The sequence below is a fragment of the Dama dama genome, chromosome 15 (genome assembly GCF_033118175.1).
Source record: "Dama dama isolate Ldn47 chromosome 15, ASM3311817v1, whole genome shotgun sequence".
NCBI lineage: Eukaryota > Metazoa > Chordata > Mammalia > Artiodactyla > Cervidae > Dama > Dama dama.
The window spans coordinates 27,951,983-27,972,023 of NC_083695.1; the positions used below are offsets into that span (position 1 = coordinate 27,951,983).

At 35.8% G+C, this 20,041-nt stretch overlaps 1 protein-coding gene across 5 annotated transcripts in view; it reads right to left on the reverse strand.

Annotated features, from left to right (window-relative positions):
* Positions 1–20,041, reverse strand: part of RUFY2 (RUN and FYVE domain containing 2) — a 42,745-nt gene that overhangs the window by 20,483 nt on the left and 2,221 nt on the right. For 3 of the 5 annotated variants that reach the window (XM_061161646.1, XM_061161644.1, XM_061161642.1), the window contains exons 3-13: positions 18,269–18,386; positions 12,019–12,120; positions 10,667–10,790; positions 10,437–10,498; positions 9,523–9,588; positions 8,954–9,023; positions 6,530–6,631; positions 6,148–6,264; positions 5,190–5,357; positions 3,683–3,780; positions 1,132–1,251 (exon numbers count right to left, since the gene is read on the reverse strand). In XM_061161646.1, coding sequence (XP_061017629.1) covers positions 1,132–1,251; positions 3,683–3,780; positions 5,190–5,357; positions 6,148–6,264; positions 6,530–6,631; positions 8,954–9,023; positions 9,523–9,588; positions 10,437–10,498; positions 10,667–10,790; positions 12,019–12,120; positions 18,269–18,386 — 1,147 coding nt within the window. Of the gene's footprint in view, positions 1–1,131; positions 1,252–1,359; positions 2,926–3,682; positions 3,781–5,189; positions 5,358–6,147; positions 6,265–6,529; positions 6,632–8,953; positions 9,024–9,522; positions 9,589–10,436; positions 10,499–10,666; positions 10,791–12,018; positions 12,121–18,268; positions 18,387–20,041 lie in introns of those variants that run through there. The other 2 variants (XM_061161643.1, XM_061161645.1) reach the window with 2 other exon arrangements.

Genomic DNA, 20,041 nt, shown 5'->3' on the forward strand with positions numbered 1-20,041 from the left:
TATAGTTAGGATATTTCAACAAATCCTCTCTTGATAATTGATAGAACCATTAGACAGAAAATCATCAAGAACAGAAAAGAACACCTCAACCAATGGATTTTTTTAACTAATTTTTATTGGAGTATAGTTGCTTTTTTAAGCAATGGATTTAAAGGTCGCTTAAAGTAACACATCATATCTGGTGAACGATATTGCTTAATGATGTTACACACAGACTTCATAGTCCATGAGGTCACAAAGAGCTGGACACAACTGAGCGAACTTAACTTTTTTCAAACATAACGTATAACAATTTTCTATTGCTGTTTTGCTGTTTTCTTTAATAACAAAAGTGATATGTATTTCTTGGGGTAAAAAAATATTGATCTAAAAAAAGTAAAAAGTAATTTTACTTTTACTATCAATTGCCATTACTGTCAATTTGCCATTACTCCCTTGAGATAATCATTTCCCAGAATCTGTATTCTTTTTTTTATTTTTTGCTGTGTGGCATGTGGGACTTTAGTTCCCCGACTGGGATAAAATCCAAGCTCAGTGCAGTGGAAGCATGGAGTCTTAAATCACTGAACTGCCAGGGAAGTCCCCAGAATCTATATTCTTAAAACTTTTCTATATGTAAATATATACCTATGCAGTTTTAATTTTATAAAAAATGGTATAAAACTTTGCCTACAGCTTGTTTTTTTGGCATCTTTCCTAGCTGGTAATATGTAGATCTATCATATGAAGTACTAATAAAAATATTCTCAGAAAACATCATGTTCTTTGATAATATAAACTCCGTGGAGTTACAAAGGTCTACTATACTCAGTATTTAGAAACATAATGGCCATCAGATTAATGCTGAACAACCAAAAAGAATAAAACTCTCCATGAGCAAGAAGATAGCAAGATGGTTCAAAGTAACTCTATAAAACAATAAAGGGAGCAAAAACATAAATCTTATCACAACTGTGCTTTCTAGTTTATTTTTTTTTCTAGTTTTTTTTTTGAAGGAAAGTTCTACAATCTAGTCAGCATCGTTAAATAAATGAAAATACAGGTTTTCTTCTATTATGTGCTAAAAAAGGTGGAAGAAAACAGGGGGAAATTATATTAAAACAAGTATTTATTTCCAAGTAAAATACTCACAGCTGTTTCTCCTTTTGGGAGATTTGTTTCTGCAGACTGTCGAATTTACTCTGATACTCTTGTAGATATTTCTTGTCCTCATCTTCAATTTCCATTTGCGCCTTCTCTGCTTGCTGCAATCTGGTGTAATTCAAATCAACTTTGGGTAAAACTGAGGCTAGAACTAGGGTGTAAAAGGGTGAAGAAGACAAATAAAAGAAAAATGGGGAAATAGAAACATTTCTAAATGAAAACAAAGTTTGGGGAAAAACTCACAAACTCAAACGTGAAAGAGCCACACAATGTCTAGAAATTGTTTTGTGATTTTTTTTCCAATATAATACATAATATGCCCAGAATACTATCTTCAAATTTGCTTTATTTCTTGTTCGTAATTAACAATGCAAAGCAATATAGCCTTTACCACTTATGTAAAGCATAAGGAGTTAATTTTCAAAGTATAATACGTGCATTACTGCCTTTTTACAAAACCATGAAAAGTATAGTACTTATGTCTACACTAGGTGAAGAAGCCACATTGTTATATATTATGCTAGGATGTGTATGCCAGGAATCAAGTGTGCTACAAGGCCAAGAGCAAAGACCTGCAATTGCTTCAAATTATAGCCAAGTCCTCCCTATAGAATCTTTATGCACTTACTAAAGTATGCCAATGCTTTTTGTGTGTGTATGCTTCTGTGTGTATATGTATGTGTTTTAGGATTCGAAAGAATTTAGTACTAGTTGGCAACATTTGCTAGAGATCATTTTTGCTCCTCATCACTGAATTTTTAAAATTAGCTTAAAATGTGGATTTTTTTTTCTCTTTTTATTTACGTCATTGCTTCTCCTTGTGCTCAGCTCCACTCCCTGTCTCCTACGGCCATCTACGATTTCTTAGATTTAACGTCACTACTTGTATAAGAAAACATCTCCCAAGAATTCAAGGGACATTAAGTCCTTGAAGGGAATCATAAGAGAAATTTCTGTTCAACTAGCCAAAAAAGTTACCTCTTTTCTTCTTTAAAAACCATGCCCATGGGGCAACCCTCACACAATCCAAAAGTATAAAGGCCACTTTCAAAGAAAAGAGAGTAACATTCAAGTTATCTCTAAATCTAAATTTAAAATATTAACATGGGGAGATGGGATACCCATGCTTTTCTCGAAGGGTACAGAAATGAAAAAAAAAAGTCAGAGTGAGGTAGGCCGTGAAGTTGTGCTATTATAGAAGAGGGCTAAGAGGAACTGGAAAGTCAAGGAGCTAAAGCATAAGATGATGGCCAATCTGAGTTATAAACTCAGTTTAAAACGTACTCAAAAATCAGTAAAGGAGCTAGTAAATAAAGAGTGGGCCGATGGGGGGAAAAAACTGTGCCAACACATTGTGAAACCAAAGGATAACTTATTATTAAACAATTTTTATATTTTTCATCAAAAAGTAGCTAAAAAGATAAAACTGCATTTGAAAATTCTGACCTCCAAAGGGTCAAGACTCAAATAAGCCCTTGTGCACAAGGTTTGAGGAATGTGTTTTTGGAAATCCAAGGGCACCCACTCTGCTTTATGGCAGTGTACTACCACAGCAGCTGATCAAGAAGTGTACAGGGTTCCTTTCAGAATACATAATAGCGTAAATTATTTTTCGATTTAATATATTATAAAATTTTTGATTCTCTTTCAGTCTGTTTAAATACAAGTGGTCTTCAGAAAGATATATCTTTGACCAGCTTATACTGGTCCTGAGTGTCACTGCTGGCACATTTCACCAATGACATTGCAATTGTTCTAGTTTGAGTTAACAAATCATTGTCACTTCATAATGGAATGGACAGAAATCAAAGACAGAAAAAGGTAGTAAAGATGTCCAAAATGTAAAAATGGGGATAAAGAAAACAAAAAAGAAAAAAGAAGAAAGAGGATGTCAATAAAAGAATATTCATGTCAATAAAGCATTAATAGTTATGTTTTTCATAAGTAGATTCAAAGAAAGCAATGATAAGACATATGTTGACACCAACATGACAGGTCAATGGAAATACATTACATTTTCCAACAATAAAAGTGAAAAATGCCAATATAAAACAATTCAATTTAAACAAAATTATTTCTTGGGTGGGGTTGAGGGTCCTAGCTCAAAGAAACACAACTAAACTGCCAACTCAGAAAGCTTGACTTCAGATAGAGATGGTGAATGACAAGGGATATGACAATCTAATATGCATGGAAATCAATCAGGGATAATTCAATCATGGATTTTGTTCGTTTTTCACTTTTTCAAGGTTTTGTTTGTGTATTTGTCTTATGCAATACATTAAACCATATAAAATTGCCAATATTAGGCCTTTCTAAAAAATCTACAAAATGGCAAAGACAAATGAGTCAGGCTAATATAAAGCAACTTGATTCCATGCAACAATCAAAACAAAAAAGGCAAAATTCTGCTGGGCTTTTAAAAAAAAAAGTCCTAATCTAAATTTTCCTAATGGTCTTTGTGGCAGGTGTCAGAGTTGAATAAAGAAAAGGGGGGACAGAGAAAGCAAAAAAGAAACTAAGATTGGAAATGCTGTACCTTTGTTCCAGCTGCCTCATGGCTGCAGTAATTTTACTGGTTTTTTCTTCTAGTCGGGCAATTATTTCATTTTTTTCTTTCAAACCATCTTCAGAACCCTATTTAGAAAAAACATAAAAGCTACAGTGGCTTTGAATTTTTTTAAACCCAAATATGTATAAGCTTTGTATACCATTTTGCTATGGGATTCTTATTTTGAAACGACCAGCCTTTATTTACAGATTAAAATATTCCTAGATGCAGCCCTATGTTCACAGTAGCACTATTCACAATAGCCAAAACATAGAAATAACCTAAATGTCCATCAAAAGAAGACTGGATAAAGATGGGGTGTATTTATACAGTGGAATATGACTCAGCCATCAAAAAAAGAACGAAATAATGCCATTTGCAACAACGTGGATACAACTAGAGACTATCATAGTAAGTGAAGTAAGTCAGAAAGACAAATATCATGTTATCTCTTGTATGTAGAATATAAAATATGGCACAAATGAACATATGTATGAAACAGACTCACAGACATAGAGAACATATTTTTCACTGCCAAGTGTGTGGGTGGAGGAGACGGACTGGGTGTCTGGGGTTAGTAAATGCAAACTATTACACATAGAATGGATAAACAATAAAGTCCTCTGTATCACACAGGGAATTACATTCAATATCCTGGGATAAGTTATAATGGAAAAGAATATAAAAAGAATGTATATATATGTGTAAATGAGTCATTTTGCTATACAGCAGAAATTAACACAACATAGTAAATCAACTACACTTCAGTTAAAAAACAATGAATTAAAAATAAAATACTGGTAGATCTAAAGCAGTACTATTGTTAGTCTTCATTTAAAATGCAATAAAGGGGGAATTCCCTGGCAGTCCAGTGGTTAAGACTCTGAGCTTTCACTGCTGAGAACATGGGTTCAGTCCCTGGTTGGGGAACTAAGACCCCATAAATCACGCAGTGCAGTCAATAAAAAAATACATTAATAATAAAGGGAAAAAAAACCCTCACCCTTCAATGTTTTCAGAAGATGGCAGAATAAACTCTTGGAAAATACACTATTTTTTTCAAATTAAATTGTAAAAGGCTTTTGGCAACATGTCTACTTAACAGCAATATCACTTTATCAGAAAACTCAAAACAATTAACAGTACAGCATTTCAATCAAAATTAAATCTCTCAAAAAAAAAATTAAATCTTTCTCAGGACTCTACTGTGCAAAATTTACAGAAACGTCTTGCATATTTTGATTAAATTTTACCAAAAAATTTAATCTTCATCTGTTATCCTGTCAACCTCAAGAAACAAATTCAGGTGATTTTTGTCTGTTCTTTGACATTATTACATTTCTTCAGCTTCCATTTAGGAAAAAAGCCACTGATTTTTACTAATAAAATGGCACAATTACAATGAATTCATCTCTTTAAAACCAAATCCTTCATACAAATATTCATTCTTAATTCATATAACAAGAAATTCCAAGATTTTAAGAATATTCCTTACCTGCAACTTTTGATACATTTCTATGTTAATTGCTTTAACTTCCTCCAGTTGTTGTCGAAGGCCTATTAGAGTATCTTGTTTCTCATGGATATCTTTCTCCAACAACTTCATGGCAAGTTCAATCTCATGTTTCATACTAACTTGTACTGCCAGCTCATTCTCCACATCCTGCAATTCAACACAGCCTCAACTCACACACTATTTCAGGATGTCAAAGTCAGATACACAACAGTTAATTAGACCAAGATTCACTATGCAGACTACTGCTTTTGAGTTATAAGCCCCATTAAACGCAATCAGCTAGGCCCTATAACAACGTTCTATATTTTCAAAGGCACATTTTGTTAAATGAAAGCATCTTACACATTCTATTAATTATCACTATTCTACTGGCTCAAGAATTATGGACTTTTAAGCCTCATAAACTCAGTATTAATTTTCCTCAAAGAAACGACGTAGTCCATATAAGGCCAGAGATAAATCAAAAACACCATTTCACAAAGTTTTATTTCTTTTCTTAAAGAATTTTATATCAGAGGATCTTAAGACAAATGCCTCTTGACTTTCTTTTTGATCTGGGTTGGTTACACAGATATTTATATTATAATCCATCAAGCTACATACTTGTATTTTTCTGCTGATATTTCATAACTTAAAGGGTTAAAAAATAAGTTAACTTTAAATAAAACTTTACTGTTTGGATGTTGATATCTGAATACATCACTCTATTCTATTTTCTGTAATGCTGGTCACAATGCACTATTTCACAAACAGACTATAACACTGTTTAAAAACACTGCTAATAAAACAGACATAGTGGGAGTTTAAAAAGGTAGAAGGAATTACGGGAATGAGATTGCTATCTCACACCAAGGAAGGTAAGTCTGATAGAGATTTTAATCAGTGCTTATGGGTAAAATAATATCTTTTTTGCTAATGTAACTGTAATGCAACCTACCTGTCTTAACTGAGATTCATCTCGAAGCTGCCTTCTGGCTTCATTATACATTTCATCTAGCCCTTGCCTGGAATGCTTATATGTTTGAAGCTCAGTTTCCACATCTACTTTGGTAACCTAGGACAAAAACAGAAAATGTTTTACTCTATATAGAGTGTGTTGCCACGCCTTCCCCAGGGGATCTTCCCAACCCAGAGATCGAACCCAAGTCTCTTATGTCTCCTTCACTGGCAGGCGGGTTCTTTACCACTAGTGCCATCCGATAAATCCATTCTATAATCACTTCTATTAGTTAATACAGCACAGAAATACCCAGTCTACGCAAAAGCCCCAAAAACGGCTATTTCTGATGCAAGTCAATCTGTAATCAGTCTACACTTACCTCTAGGTGTTGCTGTGTTTTCATTAAAATCAATTTATTTTCACTTCGTAATTGATGATTTTCTTCTTGGAGTTTAATGATATTATTCTTTGCTATTGCTAACTAAAAATAAAATGAGGAATAAAAAAAAGATTTTAAACATCTTTATTTATACTTGCTTTACAGGTTATGTTCATGGCTATTCACCACAGAAGATAAAATTCTAAAACTTGTAAAATGTCTCTCACATCTACAGCAATTTTCATAAGAAAAATGCTATTATCCCAAGATACCAACAAAAGAAATTGTATTCCTATTTCCTTTTGTTAGTCAAATCATGTCAGCAGAAACATATTGTTTATATGACTTACAATGTGTCCTGAACACAAAGCGCATGAGTAAGCATATGAAGAATTATATGCTAAACAATAAGACAACTGTTTGTATGTTAAACAATAAGACTGTAAAGACTTGTGCAAAGACAACATCTATAAGGAAAGCTGTGCTACAGTTGAAAATGTAATACAGACATTCATGATAACCAAACAGGGCACCCTTGTGAAATCTGGGCACACCAAGTGACCATCACACATATAAGACAGCTCTCACCATCAGAGTTAAATATGAATGAAATTAAATATGAATAACTAAGTAAGTGACTTGGCTCTGAAGCTTAAAATGAAAAAAGGGATTCTAGGAGAGGAAAGCAGAAACCAGTCCCCAGTGTTGGCTTGCAAATAAATTTCTAAACACTCTGTCAGAAATGCAACTTGAACTTCACAGTGCCCCTGCGGTCAAGAAGAGGCACAAACTAGTGAGCAGCTCTCTCCAATGGTCCCAATCTATCACACTATCAAATGGTCCTAAACAATCAAAATGAAAACTCATACAATCATGTGCTTCCTGGTTTGGGACAACTGGGTCAGTTCTAAAAGAATGCGGATTCTAATTAGCAAGGAAAATAGAATTCATAGTACTAATAACATATTCTTTCCTGGAGCCTAAGTAATTCTGAAAATGGAAAGCAATTCTATGGTTAAGTGAAAGTCACTCAGTCATATCCGACTCTTTGTGACCCCATGGACATAGCCCACCAGGCTCCTCTGTCCGTGGAATTTTTCAGGCAAGAGTAAGTAGCCATTTCCTTTTCCAGGGGAATCCCAACCAAGGGATCAAACCTGTGTCTCCCGTATTGCAGGCCGATTCTCTGTCTGCTAGGGAAGCCCCCATGGTAATTCTATGGCTAGGCTGTTTTTCTTTAAATCTCAAAAGCAACTTGGCATGTGTGTGCGCTCAGCTGTATCCAACTCTTTGCAACTCCATGGACTGCAGCCCGCCAGGCTCTTCTGTCCAAGGGAATCCCCAGGCGAGAATACTCGAGTGGGCTGCAATTTCCTTCTTCAAGGGATCTTCCTGACGCAGGGATCAAATCCACATCTGTCTTGCATCTACTGCATTGGCAGGCGGATTTTTTACCACTGAGCTATCTGGGAAGCCCCAAAGCAACTTTACAAATAGTACATTACCATACGTAAAATAGATAGCCAACGGGAATTTGCTGTATGGCTCAAGGAACTCAAACAGGGGCTCTGTATCAACCTAGAGGGGTGCGATGGAGAGGGAGATTCAAAATGCAGAGGATATATGTACACCAATGGCTGATTCATGTCGAGGTTTGACAGAAAACAACAAAATTCTGTAAAGCAAATATCCTTCAATTAAAAAATAAATTAATTAAAAACAAAAAAAAGTGAGAGACACGAGGGAGTTCCTTGGTGGCCTAGTGGTTAGGCTTCAGCACTGTCACGGCCGTGGCACTGGCTCCATCCCTGATCAGGGAACTGAGATCCTGCAAGGTGCATGGCATGGCCAAAACATTTTTTTAAGTTAAAACAAAAAAAGAGCTGAAATAAATTTCTGATTTGTGACCACCAAATAGCTACTTTGACAATGCAGAAAACCAGAGTACATCAGATGAGTTTCACACATGGGAGGCTATAGAAAGGATGGACATGATCATGGAGTGATGCTTGTATGGAAAATTAATCTGAATATGGGAACAAGGGGGACAGGAGATCATTTTAATGGGAATTTCTAACTATAGGTGATTCCACTATCTAAATATAGGTCATCCAAGTTGAGAAATGAGATTCACAGTTTATTTATAGAAGAGTTTGTATGCATTGCATTTGGGGGCTCATTTCTAGAAGTTGGGTATCTCAAATAATTCACAGTCACCTAAAGACTTGCCCGAGAATAATATGTGGTTTCTCTAGAACTTACGATGATCAATTACAACTACAAGTATTTCATCATAATGATGAAAATGTGTTTGTGTGTGTGTGCACACATGTGCACACGCTTAGTACATTCATACTTAAAATGGAAAAGGCTTGCCAATACTAGGTCCTTGAAAGACAATTATCCATGGCTGGGTGACAATACCTCTTCAATCAGCTTAGTATTTGACTTTTCTAATGAGTCAACTCTTGAATGGAGACTGCTGACTGTGCTGCTGAAATTGATAAAGAAAAAACTCATTCAGAATCACACATATTCACAAAGGCAAGAAAAAATTTGTTATCCTGGACTCATCATGTTGACTGACATGCACCAACTGCCTTCTCTGAATTTTTTTTTTCTCTGAATTTTTTATTGCCACACTTACACATGAAGTCCTCTAAAGTAGGAAAAATTAATTTTTGAACCACCAAAATGACTTAAACTTTCACCCTACCTAGCCTTTTTGCTCAAGGGTAGGGTGATAAGTCTGAAATTCTATTTTCAAATGTCTCTGAAGATTCTATTTAAAAATATAACTCTCATTTTCTGCTGAAAATCAATTATTTCCAATAATTTTCTGTATTCTTAATTTCCATTCACTCTCTATCCCCTCAACCCCTTTTCAAATGCTTATAAAAAAGGAATAGGGTTAAGAGGACCTTAAAGGGGGAAAAAAAAAAAAAAGACAATATCCAAAATGTATTAAGTATCTATGTGTCCATAATACTTACTTCAGTTGTCTATTTAATTCTTCAACATAATTCTTCTGGTCTAATATTGCAGCAATTTGAACATTCCTAGAGGAGGAAGGAAAAGCAGCTTTTAGTTAATTGGAAAGGAATCTACTGGGTGGCCAAAAAAACAAACAAACAAGAAATACACAAAAGGTCTGAATCATCTAAAACTGTTGTGAAACCATAACGGTAAAACAACATTTCAGTTCAGTTCAGCTGCTCAGTCATGTCTGACTCTTTGTGACCCCGTGGACTACAGCACACCAGGCTTCCCTGTCCAACATTATCTTGTCTTTCAAATAAAATTCAACAATCTTTATAATCAAACAGCAGTAAGCTATGAACTAAAAAACTATCAACCTTTGTTAAATAAATTACATGCTAATATTAAACAATACCATTAGTATATTCTTTAATTTTTTGCATTTATTTTTTAAGAAATATACTTGATACATGAAGTGTAAAGTATACAACATGTTAATCTGTTTATATACTGTGATGGACTGCCATTGTAGCAATAATTAGCACTTCTCATATTACATAATTATCTTTTCTCCTTAGTAGACCAAATAAGTTTATTTTAAATTTAAGCACAACTGTCTTAAAATAAACCAGTATTTGTAAGTTTATGAATAATAAACTTATATCTCTTTTTATCACAGAAATGAGAGTTGACAATTAAAATGGGTCTCTGGGGAGTTCCCTGGCAGTTCAGTGGTTAGGATTCTACATTCTCACTGCCAAGGGCCTGGGTTTGGTACCTGGTTGGGGAACTAAAATCCCATAAGCCTTGAAGCACAACCAAAAAATAAATAAATAAAAAATAAAATGGGTCTCTGAACTAACGGTACGACCAAAAGTCATACTTCAGACTAAAATACGGTATGTGAAATAACTTAAGAAAATCATACCTTTCTTTATTTCCAATATCTTCTTCATTCTTTAAATACATTGAAAAATCAATCACTCCAACCTGAAGTAAATAAAGTTATTCTTATTTAGAGAGTAGAAATACTAGAAGTACCTCCAAAATACAAATGACTTTCATCCTTAACTTTTCTTTAGGGTTTAACAGCACGGCTTACACCTGGATCAGAGAGGAAGAGCACAGGCTGAAAACACTGCCTCTGGCACCACTTACCTGCGAGTCTAAATCCTCCCCCTTTACACACAGATTAGCATCTATCACATTCAGGCCAACCAGCAGCCCGACAATTACTGCGCCTTCTTCTTCCATCATTAATGCATGATACTCATAGAATTCACTGTGAAAATTAAAATAACAAAAATCATAAGTCACAAATTTATTTCAAAAACCAACCTGTAAAATCTCAATACCTTATAACAAGCATGGAGCCAATATTAAGTTAGATATCTTAAAATTAGCCTTTCTATATGTGAGCAACTTAAAATTTTGAGATTTAAATGTGAATATTTATGACTCGCAAAAGACATACTGATGGCTACTGATCTGATAACAGTACTTTTTAATTTAGTACAGTTGAATTTTCATCCCAGGATTTATCAAGACCCTTGGGATAAAGACTAAGTAGCAAAATGAACATATGAAACATTTCAAGTCAATTCATTTGGTATGTATGTATTAAAAGTGCTCTTAATAGGTAACCATTAAAGATATTTATGGATATCTAGATCCCAAAAAAATGTTCAAACAAACGACTGGTGAAACAAATAGGATAGTCTAAAAACTAAGACTTGACAACTAATACTCAGGATTCTAGTTATCACTGTCCCATGTATACTGTTTAGTCACTTTAAATAACCTTTAGAATCTGGTTGAGAAATTGAAGGTGTTTAAAGTATGGTTATTCTCATTTAAAGTATGGTTATTTCCCATTTAACAAATGGGAAAACCAAGATGTACCACTGGAGTCAAGAGTAAAATAAAAAATGACCAGATCCTCCAGAACATCACAGAGGCACTCTGAGAGAACAAGGCTGAATGGAGGGGGCTGTCGTAGGCCCACTCCTTCTGAAAACTAGTCTCCTTGCTTTAACATTTAGACATTTAACATCTGTCTTAAACATTTGTCCCTCCATTTAAACAGACAATTTAAAAAGTACCTACAATACAGCCAAAGCAGTGGTTTGGATTTCAAGATCTAAAAAGAAACCTCTTGAATTAAAGCCCCAAATTTCAATACAAACTTTTATTCATAGAATTAACTGTAACTTAAAAATTAAAATTTAGAAATATGACATACAAATTTCCACCTTATTGGCCAATAAAAATCTTACAGTATTCATTTTTCAGGCTAGTTCTTGATCTATGTTATGTCCCCACCGTAGTTTTCTATCTCATTTTCCTCCTCCTTTTATTTTATGCCATCACGATGTGTTTTATGTACCTTTCATTTTATGCCATCACGATGTGTTTTACGTATCCTTTCATACTACACCTTCTATCCTTTTTGGAGGACAGGACATAAATGAAATAAAAAATGAAAATGAACATGATTTAACGGTAACTACCTCAAGAGATCCCTTTGAATAATTAAGCAGCGCAGGTAATCAGCCATTTTTTTCTGCATGAGGGCTAATCGAAGCCACGCTCTCGCACGACCCAGGGGGGTCCTGATAAGCAAAAACAAATGGTCAGAAAACAGCCTCGGCCCGAAGATTATAGACGACCTGTGTTGAGACACATGTTAATAATGAGAAAAGGCAATCAATCATGGTTTTACCTTTGTTTCTAGAGCTTTAAGTCAGTTCTTTGATCATGCAAACCAATCCCTAAGAGCTATTTAAGTCTCTAAGGTAAGCCTGAACCTACAGGACATCTAGGTATCACTTCATGCCTTGAAAGAAATGACTCTCTAAACAGGGAGGATATTTCTACAAGAAATATTTTGTCAGAATAGGCTTAGTACTCTAAACACGATTATGCAAAATGCATCAGTAAAGGCAGTATGACCACCTCAAAAAATAACTGGCCTTGTATCTGAATTTTAAAAAGCATTAACAACGCTAAGAAGGTATCTAGCTGCTAATCAGAGAGAATCACCAGGCTGCTTGCTGTTTTTCAAATGCTTAACACAGTTGTCCTTTAGAACATTATATCTCCTCTCTAATATGGAGGCTTGCTGGGAACAAAACTTCTAATATAACAAATATGTCTGAAAGGTTGTGGCCTAGGGCCATTTTTGCTCCCTATAAGCAGAGTCTCTGAGACCAGAGGGAGCACACAGATCTTAAAATTGAAGCTGTTTGTGCTCAAGATGAAAATTAATTCTATCTAGGCAAGAGATGTACTGATGTGTACCAGGCAAAAAAAAAAAAAAAACCACAGTATCTCCTCATGGCAAACCGAACAAAACCATCTGGGGAAGATAATCCATGCTCATGGAACAGCGACATGACCTGTGCCAAATTCTGAAGCCACCTTCCTGCTAAGGTCATTGTAACAGGGACAGAATAAAGGGATAAAAGAGGTGATGAAACAGTTTAATCACACTAGGGGACTGTAAATAGAAAAAAATACGGTAGACCACAGTAAGTTAATGATTACTCAGGAAAGCAGGTTTGCTTAACCACAAAACCATGCAGCAGAAGCAAGAGACGTGCCCCTAAACAATAAAACAACGGTGGCAGGAGACTCACATACTGCCCGGTGAGCTCAGTATGTCAATGATCCCCAGGACATGCTCTCTGCACACATTAAAAAAAACCAAAAGGTAATCTGTGGACCCAGCTTGACCACATAGAAATAAGAAAACTCCCCTGCTTTAACCTGGAGAAGGAACTGATGATGGAAGCATGATGTATACTGAAGAAAGACAAAGAAGGTCTTCAATCCCCCTCCCCTCTTTTCCCTTGATTATAAAACTGTAACCTAGTAAGTTCTTGGGCACAGTATTTCTCATTCACTTTTAAGACTCACAAGCATCCTACTCTAATAAATCACTTATCTATCACTCTGCCTCTTGAATTCCTTTTCAGTGCTGAGGCATGAAGGACTACGGTACTGGAGCTCTTCAGAGCCTGTGAAAGGACACCAAAAGGTTTCAACTGAAGACAAAATTCATGTGGTATTTGTTATACCTCTCAAGGACTTAAGCTTATTGAAAATAAAAGTGTGGATATATTCTCTTGCTAAAAAAAAAATTAAATCTCATATCTCTCTTATCCAGGTTATCATTTAGTAAATTAAAACCAAGATTCACAGAGTATGAATGATTTTTTAAAGAGAAATACATCACTCACACTTTTATATTTTCTTATACAGAAAACTTTTTGTCCGGTACTGTGGGAAAAAACTTAACTGTCACTTCTAACAGCTAACAAATTTCTTTTGGCTTAGCATTTTTTTTTTTTTTAAATTTTTTTTTTTTTATTAGTTGGAGGCCAATCACTTCACAACATTTCAGTGGGTTTTGTCATACATTGATATGAATCAGCCATGGATTTACACGTATTCCCCATCCCGATCCCCGCTCCCACCTCCCTGTCCACCCGATTCCCCCGAGTCCTCCCAGTGCACCAGGCTGGAGCACTTGTTGGCTTAGCATTTTAATGAACACTATTCTTCAGAAAATATTTACTTTTGTAGAGTTTGGCTTTTTAAAAACAGCATGAACATGTATTTTCATATTAAAATAAAAAGCAATTCTTACATTGCTTGAGTTTAAATTCCCTTTTTCCTCTTTAAAAATTGTGCCTTTGCTCAATCGCTCAGGGGTGTCAGACTCTGCGACCTCATAGACCCACCAAGCTCTTCTGTCCATGGAATTTTCCATACAAGAATACTAGAGTGCAAGCCCTTTCCAAACCAGGGGTCAAACCCATGTCTCCTGCATTGGCAGGCATTTTTTTTTTTTTTTTTTTAAACCACTGGGCCACCTGGGAAGCCCTGTTAAAAACTGTTGATACCTTATACACCACTGAGAGAAATATGAAGTATGACCATCACTTGCTATTTAATTCTAAAACCTGGGTTTAAATCCTGGCTCTGCCATTTAAAAAAAAAAATAACTTGACTGATTGATTGATTTAGGCTGTGCTGGGTCTTCATTGCTTTGAGCGGGTTTTCTCTCGTTTTGATGAGCTGGGGCTACTCTTGGTTGTGGTGGACAGGCTTCTCCATGCGGTGGCTTCTTTTATTGCGGAGCACAGGCTCCAGGCACTCGGGCTTCAGTAGCTGCAGCTCCCGGGCTCTAGAAGTGGGTTCTAGAGCATAGGCACTCAGGCTTAGTTGCTCTGCGGCATGTGGAATCGTCCCAGACTAGGGAAAGAACCTGAGTCCCCTGCACTGGCAGGTGGATTCTTATCCACTGCACCACAGGGAAGTCTGTGGCTCTGTCACTTATAATTTCTTTGATCTTTACTTTTCACATCTATATAATTATTAATAAACTCTACTCTAAGGATGATTTAAGCACTAAATGAGATAATTCATCTAAAACAGTTATCTTATTACCCTGATACATTGCTCAATAAATAGAAGCCATTTACTTTGAGCACTCAAGTATAACTTGCAAACATTTAGATGATGTAACAACAGAAAACATTACCATATTCCCCAAACCCTAAATCGTAAAGCTAAGAGAAAGCAGACTTAAATCAAAGAAAGTAGGGAAAACCTCTAGACCATTCAGGTATGACCTAAATCAAATCCCTTATGATTATACTGTGGAAGTGACAGATTCAAGGGATTAGATCTGACAGACAGTGCCTGAAGAACTATGGACAGAGGTTGGTGACACTGTATAGGAGACAGGGATCAAGACCATCCCCCAAAAAAATAAATGCAAAAAAGCAAAATGGCTCTCTGAGGGGGCCTTATAAATACCTGTGAAAAGAAGAGAAGCGAAAAGCAAAGGAGAAAAGGAAAAGATATACCCATTTGAATGCAGAGTTCCAAAGAATAGCAAGCAGAGATAAGAAAGCCTTCCTCAGTGATCAGTGCAAGAAATAAGAGGAACACATAGAACGGGAAAGACTAGAGATCTCTTCAAGAAAATTAGAGATACCAAGGGAATATTTCATGCAAAGATGGGCACAATAAAGGACAGAAATGGTACAGATATAACAGAAGTAGAAGATATTAAGAAGAGGTGGCAAGAATACACAGAACTATATGAAAAAGATCTTCATGACCCAGATAATCATGATGGTATGCTCACTCACCTAGAACCAGACATCCTGGAATGAGAAGTCAAGTGGGCTTTGGGAAGCATCACTATGAACAAAGCTACTGGAGGTGATGGAATTACAGTTGAGCTCTTTCAAATCCTAAAAGATGACGCTGTGAAAGTGCTGCACTCAATATGCCAGCACATTTGGAAAACTCAGCAGTGGCCACAGAACTGGAAAAGGTCAGTTTTCATTCCAATCCCTAAGAAAGGCAATCCCAAAGAATGCTCAAACTACCGCACAATTGCACCCATCTCACATGCTAGCAAATTCTCCAATGCTTAAAATTCTCCAAGCCAGGCTTCAACAGTATGTGAACCATGAACTTCCAGAAGTTCAAGCTGTATTTAGAAAAGGCAGAGGAACCAGAGATCAAATTGCCAACATCCGTTGGGTCATCAAAAAAGCAAGAGAGTTCCAGAAAAACATCTACTTCTGCTTTATTGACTATGCCAAAGCCTTTGACTGTGTGGATCACAGCAAACTGTGGAAAATTCTGAAAGAGATGGGAATACCAGACCACCTGACCTGCCTCCTGAAAAACCTGTGTGCAGGTCAAGAAGCAACAGTTAGAACTGGACATGGAACAACAGACTGGTTCCATATAGGAAAAGGAGTACATCAAGGCTGTATACTGTCACCCTGCTTATTTAACTTATATGCAGAGTACCGCATGAGAAACGCTGGGCTGCATGAAGCACAAGCTGGAAGCAAGATTGCTGGGAAAAGTAACAATAACCTGAGATATGCAGATGACACTACCATTATGGCAGAAAGTGAAGAAGAACTAAAGAGCCTCTTGATGAAAGTGAAAAAGAAGAGTGAAAAAGTTGGCTTAAAGCTCAACATTCAGGAAACTAAGATCATGGCATCTGGTCCCATCATTTCATGGCAAATTAGATGGGGAAACAGTGGAAACAGTGACAGACTTTATTTTGGGGGGGCTCCAAAATCACTGCAGATGGTGACTGCAGCCATGAAATTAAAAGACACTTACTCCTTGGAAGGAAAGTTATGACCAACCTAGACAGCATACTAAAAAGCAGAGACAATACTTTAGCAAGAAAGGTCTGTCTAGTCAAAGCTATGGTTTTTCCAGTAGTCATGTATGGATGTGAGAGTTGGACTATAAGAAAGCTGAGCACCAAAGAATTGATGCTTTTGAACTGTGGTGTTGGAGAAGACTCTTGGAGAGTCCCTTGGACTGCAAGGAGACCCAACCAGTCCATCCTAGAGGAAATCAGTCCTGAATATTCATTGGAAGGAATGATGCTGAAGCTGAAATTCCAATACTTTGGCCACCTGATGCAAAGAACTGACTCAAAGAAAAGACCCAGATGCTGGGAAAGACTGAAGGCGGGAGGAGAAGGGGATGACAGAGGATGAGATGGTTGGATGGCATCACCAATTCAATGTACATGAGTTTGAGTAAGCTCCGGGAGTTGGTGATGGACAGGGAGGCCTGGCGTGCTGCAGTCCATGGGGTTGCAAAGAGTCAGACACAACTGAGCAACTGAACTGAACTGAAGAGAAAGCAAACTGATAATCTGACAAAAAATGAAAAGCATTTTTTAAAAAAAAGTTATCTTTCACAAGAATTAAGATAAATTAAAGGAAGCTCTTATATCTTAATCATACCGTGAAGAACATAAGAACCCAGGCTTAACAACAAAAAACATGCAAAAACTTTTCAACAATCACGATTTACTAGCTAGAACATTCAGCTTTTAGGACATTGCATATACAGTTTCTCCTCAGTATTGGGAGGATTGATTCCAGGACCCCCTCAGATACCAAAATCCATGGATATTCAAGTCCCTCTTATAAAATAGCCCAGTATTTGTGTATTACCTATGCACATTCTCCCAGACATTTTAAATCATCTCTAGATTACTGATAATACAATGTAAATATTATGTAAAGAATTGCCTGCATGTGACAAATTCAAGTTTTGCTTTTTGGAACTTTCTAGAAAATCTCTTTTTCAAACATTTTTGATCCAAAGTTGGGTCAAATCCACAGATGCAGAACCTACAGACATTAAGGACCAACTCTACATTCATCTAGTCAATCAGGCAGGTGACATTATAGGTCCCAATTTTCAGAACAACAGAAGTAATCTGCACAAGTCCTATGGTATATTGGTAATATGGTAATATGGCTTATTGGCGAATTCAAAACTTCTGAGCCTCTGTCCTGGATTTAACCTAAATAGTCCTGATGGCCTATTACTGCTAACTAGCTCTATACTCAGGAAACAGAACTGCATAATTGATCATTGATACACCCTATCTTAAAAGAATGTCCCTATTTCCCGCAATGCAATGCAAAAATTAAGTAAGTGGTATAATACAGGAGTGAAGAGTGATAAGAGTATAAAAGAAAGACTTAATTCCTATGGAAGGGGCTAAGAAAAATTTCATAAAGGAAATAAAATTTGAACTGATTAATAATAAACAGAATTTTATTAGAGAATGCAAGAAGGCTACATAAGGCAGAGTGAATATAATAAACTAGAGGGTGAGGTACTTTTAAGGAGCAGTAAATACAGGTCTTTGGTTAGGGATGAACAAGTAATAGGACTACTTACTTAAGACCAGGTAAATCCCGGACACTAGCTCCTATTTCCTCTGCTTCTGGGTACAGCTTCTCCACCAGTTCCAAAGGGCCCCAGATGGTTTTGTTATAACTCAGAAATGATTTTCTCACTTTAAAAAGAAAATATAATAAATGCATACAACTTAAACATGCAAAACTGTAGTAACTTCTTGTTAAATATTTAGTTTCAACATTTCTAACCTAACATACAATTTTTCAGAGAGCCTTTTCTCTCTTGTCACTACATAGCCCTACTGAACAGAAGCCTGTTCCTCAGGATTCTGGTATTTTCCTTATCAGAAATATGCATCTTGGCCATTCTTCCACATCAGAAATATGCAAGTAGGCAATTAAAGTAAAAAACAACTAGGCTCATTCTTTACCAGTACCAAAGTAAGACTGGTGGCCCTAGTAGGTTGATCTTTACCAATTTATTAAATAAACCAAGGACAAATAGTTATTTTACTTGTAAACACAAAAAATTGCAACTTTACTTTTGCTTTTATTTGTTTCCAAGATTTGGGTAATATAAAACCATGAAATCACTATATTTCTTTCTTTCTTGTTTCTTTCTTAATACTAACAAAATCTCCTGTAAATTCAGTACTCCTATGATATGCACCACCCAACAAGATAGGTACTTTTTCTCTGGGGAAGAAAAATAAATCAGCACAAAGTAGATTTACGATGATTCATAAAAATACACATTTGACTGTTAGAATATGTCTCATGATATTTTGTGAAGTAAAGGAAAATAAATTCGGAAAAGAGTTTAAAATGTAACTACTTTGGCCATCATTTGGCAAATTCCATTTTAGCAAGTTGGAGGAAAATAAAGATCTACGTCACTGTTTTTTTTTAAATAAAAAGGAAGTTTTTCAAAACACAAATTAAAACTCAAGGCCTAAGATAAGACTGTCGACTTCCTGATGTTTTAAAAGTATTCAGAGAGTAGGAATATGAAGAGCTGGCAAAAATGTGGGGAGAGAAACATATTCACTGTTGTTTGATCAGTGAAGTCTTCATAGACATAAGTTGCCTCTATCCTTTGACCCAATAATTCTACTCCGAGGAGTCCTAACGAAACCATAGCATTCGTACATGTGTACAAATGCAGATATCCAAAAATGTCCTTACGGCACAATTTGAATGATAAAAAACTGGAAGAAACCTAAGTGTACACGAAGAGGACAGTAGTTAAATAAGTCATGGTATGCATATAGAATGAAATATTATTATATATTATGCATATTATGCATATACTCTGAAATATTATACATATACTCTGAAATATTATTCAGTATTCTCATCATTTTCAGGGAGTACTCACATTTCTACAATAACCCAATCCAGAGGACAATTTTTCTAGATATGTTTTTCACACACTAAGGCGGTTTATATTTCAACAATCAAGTATTTTAATGTATTTGTTGAAGACAGCTCAAACTAGTAATAACAGTTCATACCAGAATCATCAAGCTTAAATTTTTCTAAATAACTCTATAGTCTAAAATGGAAAAAAGTTCAGAGCATGCTGAGAAAAAAATTTAAATCAAATACACTTTTTACGAAACACTAAGGATTTCCTGAAGACCACCCATGAGAAAACATAAAGCAGTAGGGTATTTTCTCCAAAAACCAACCCACCCAGTATTTTTAAAGTAACAGTAATTATGGCCTCAAAAAAAAAAAAAAAAATTACATTTTCAAAGGATGTTTAAGATGGGAGGGGGGACGCTCCAAAGTTGATTTTTTAAAAAAATTT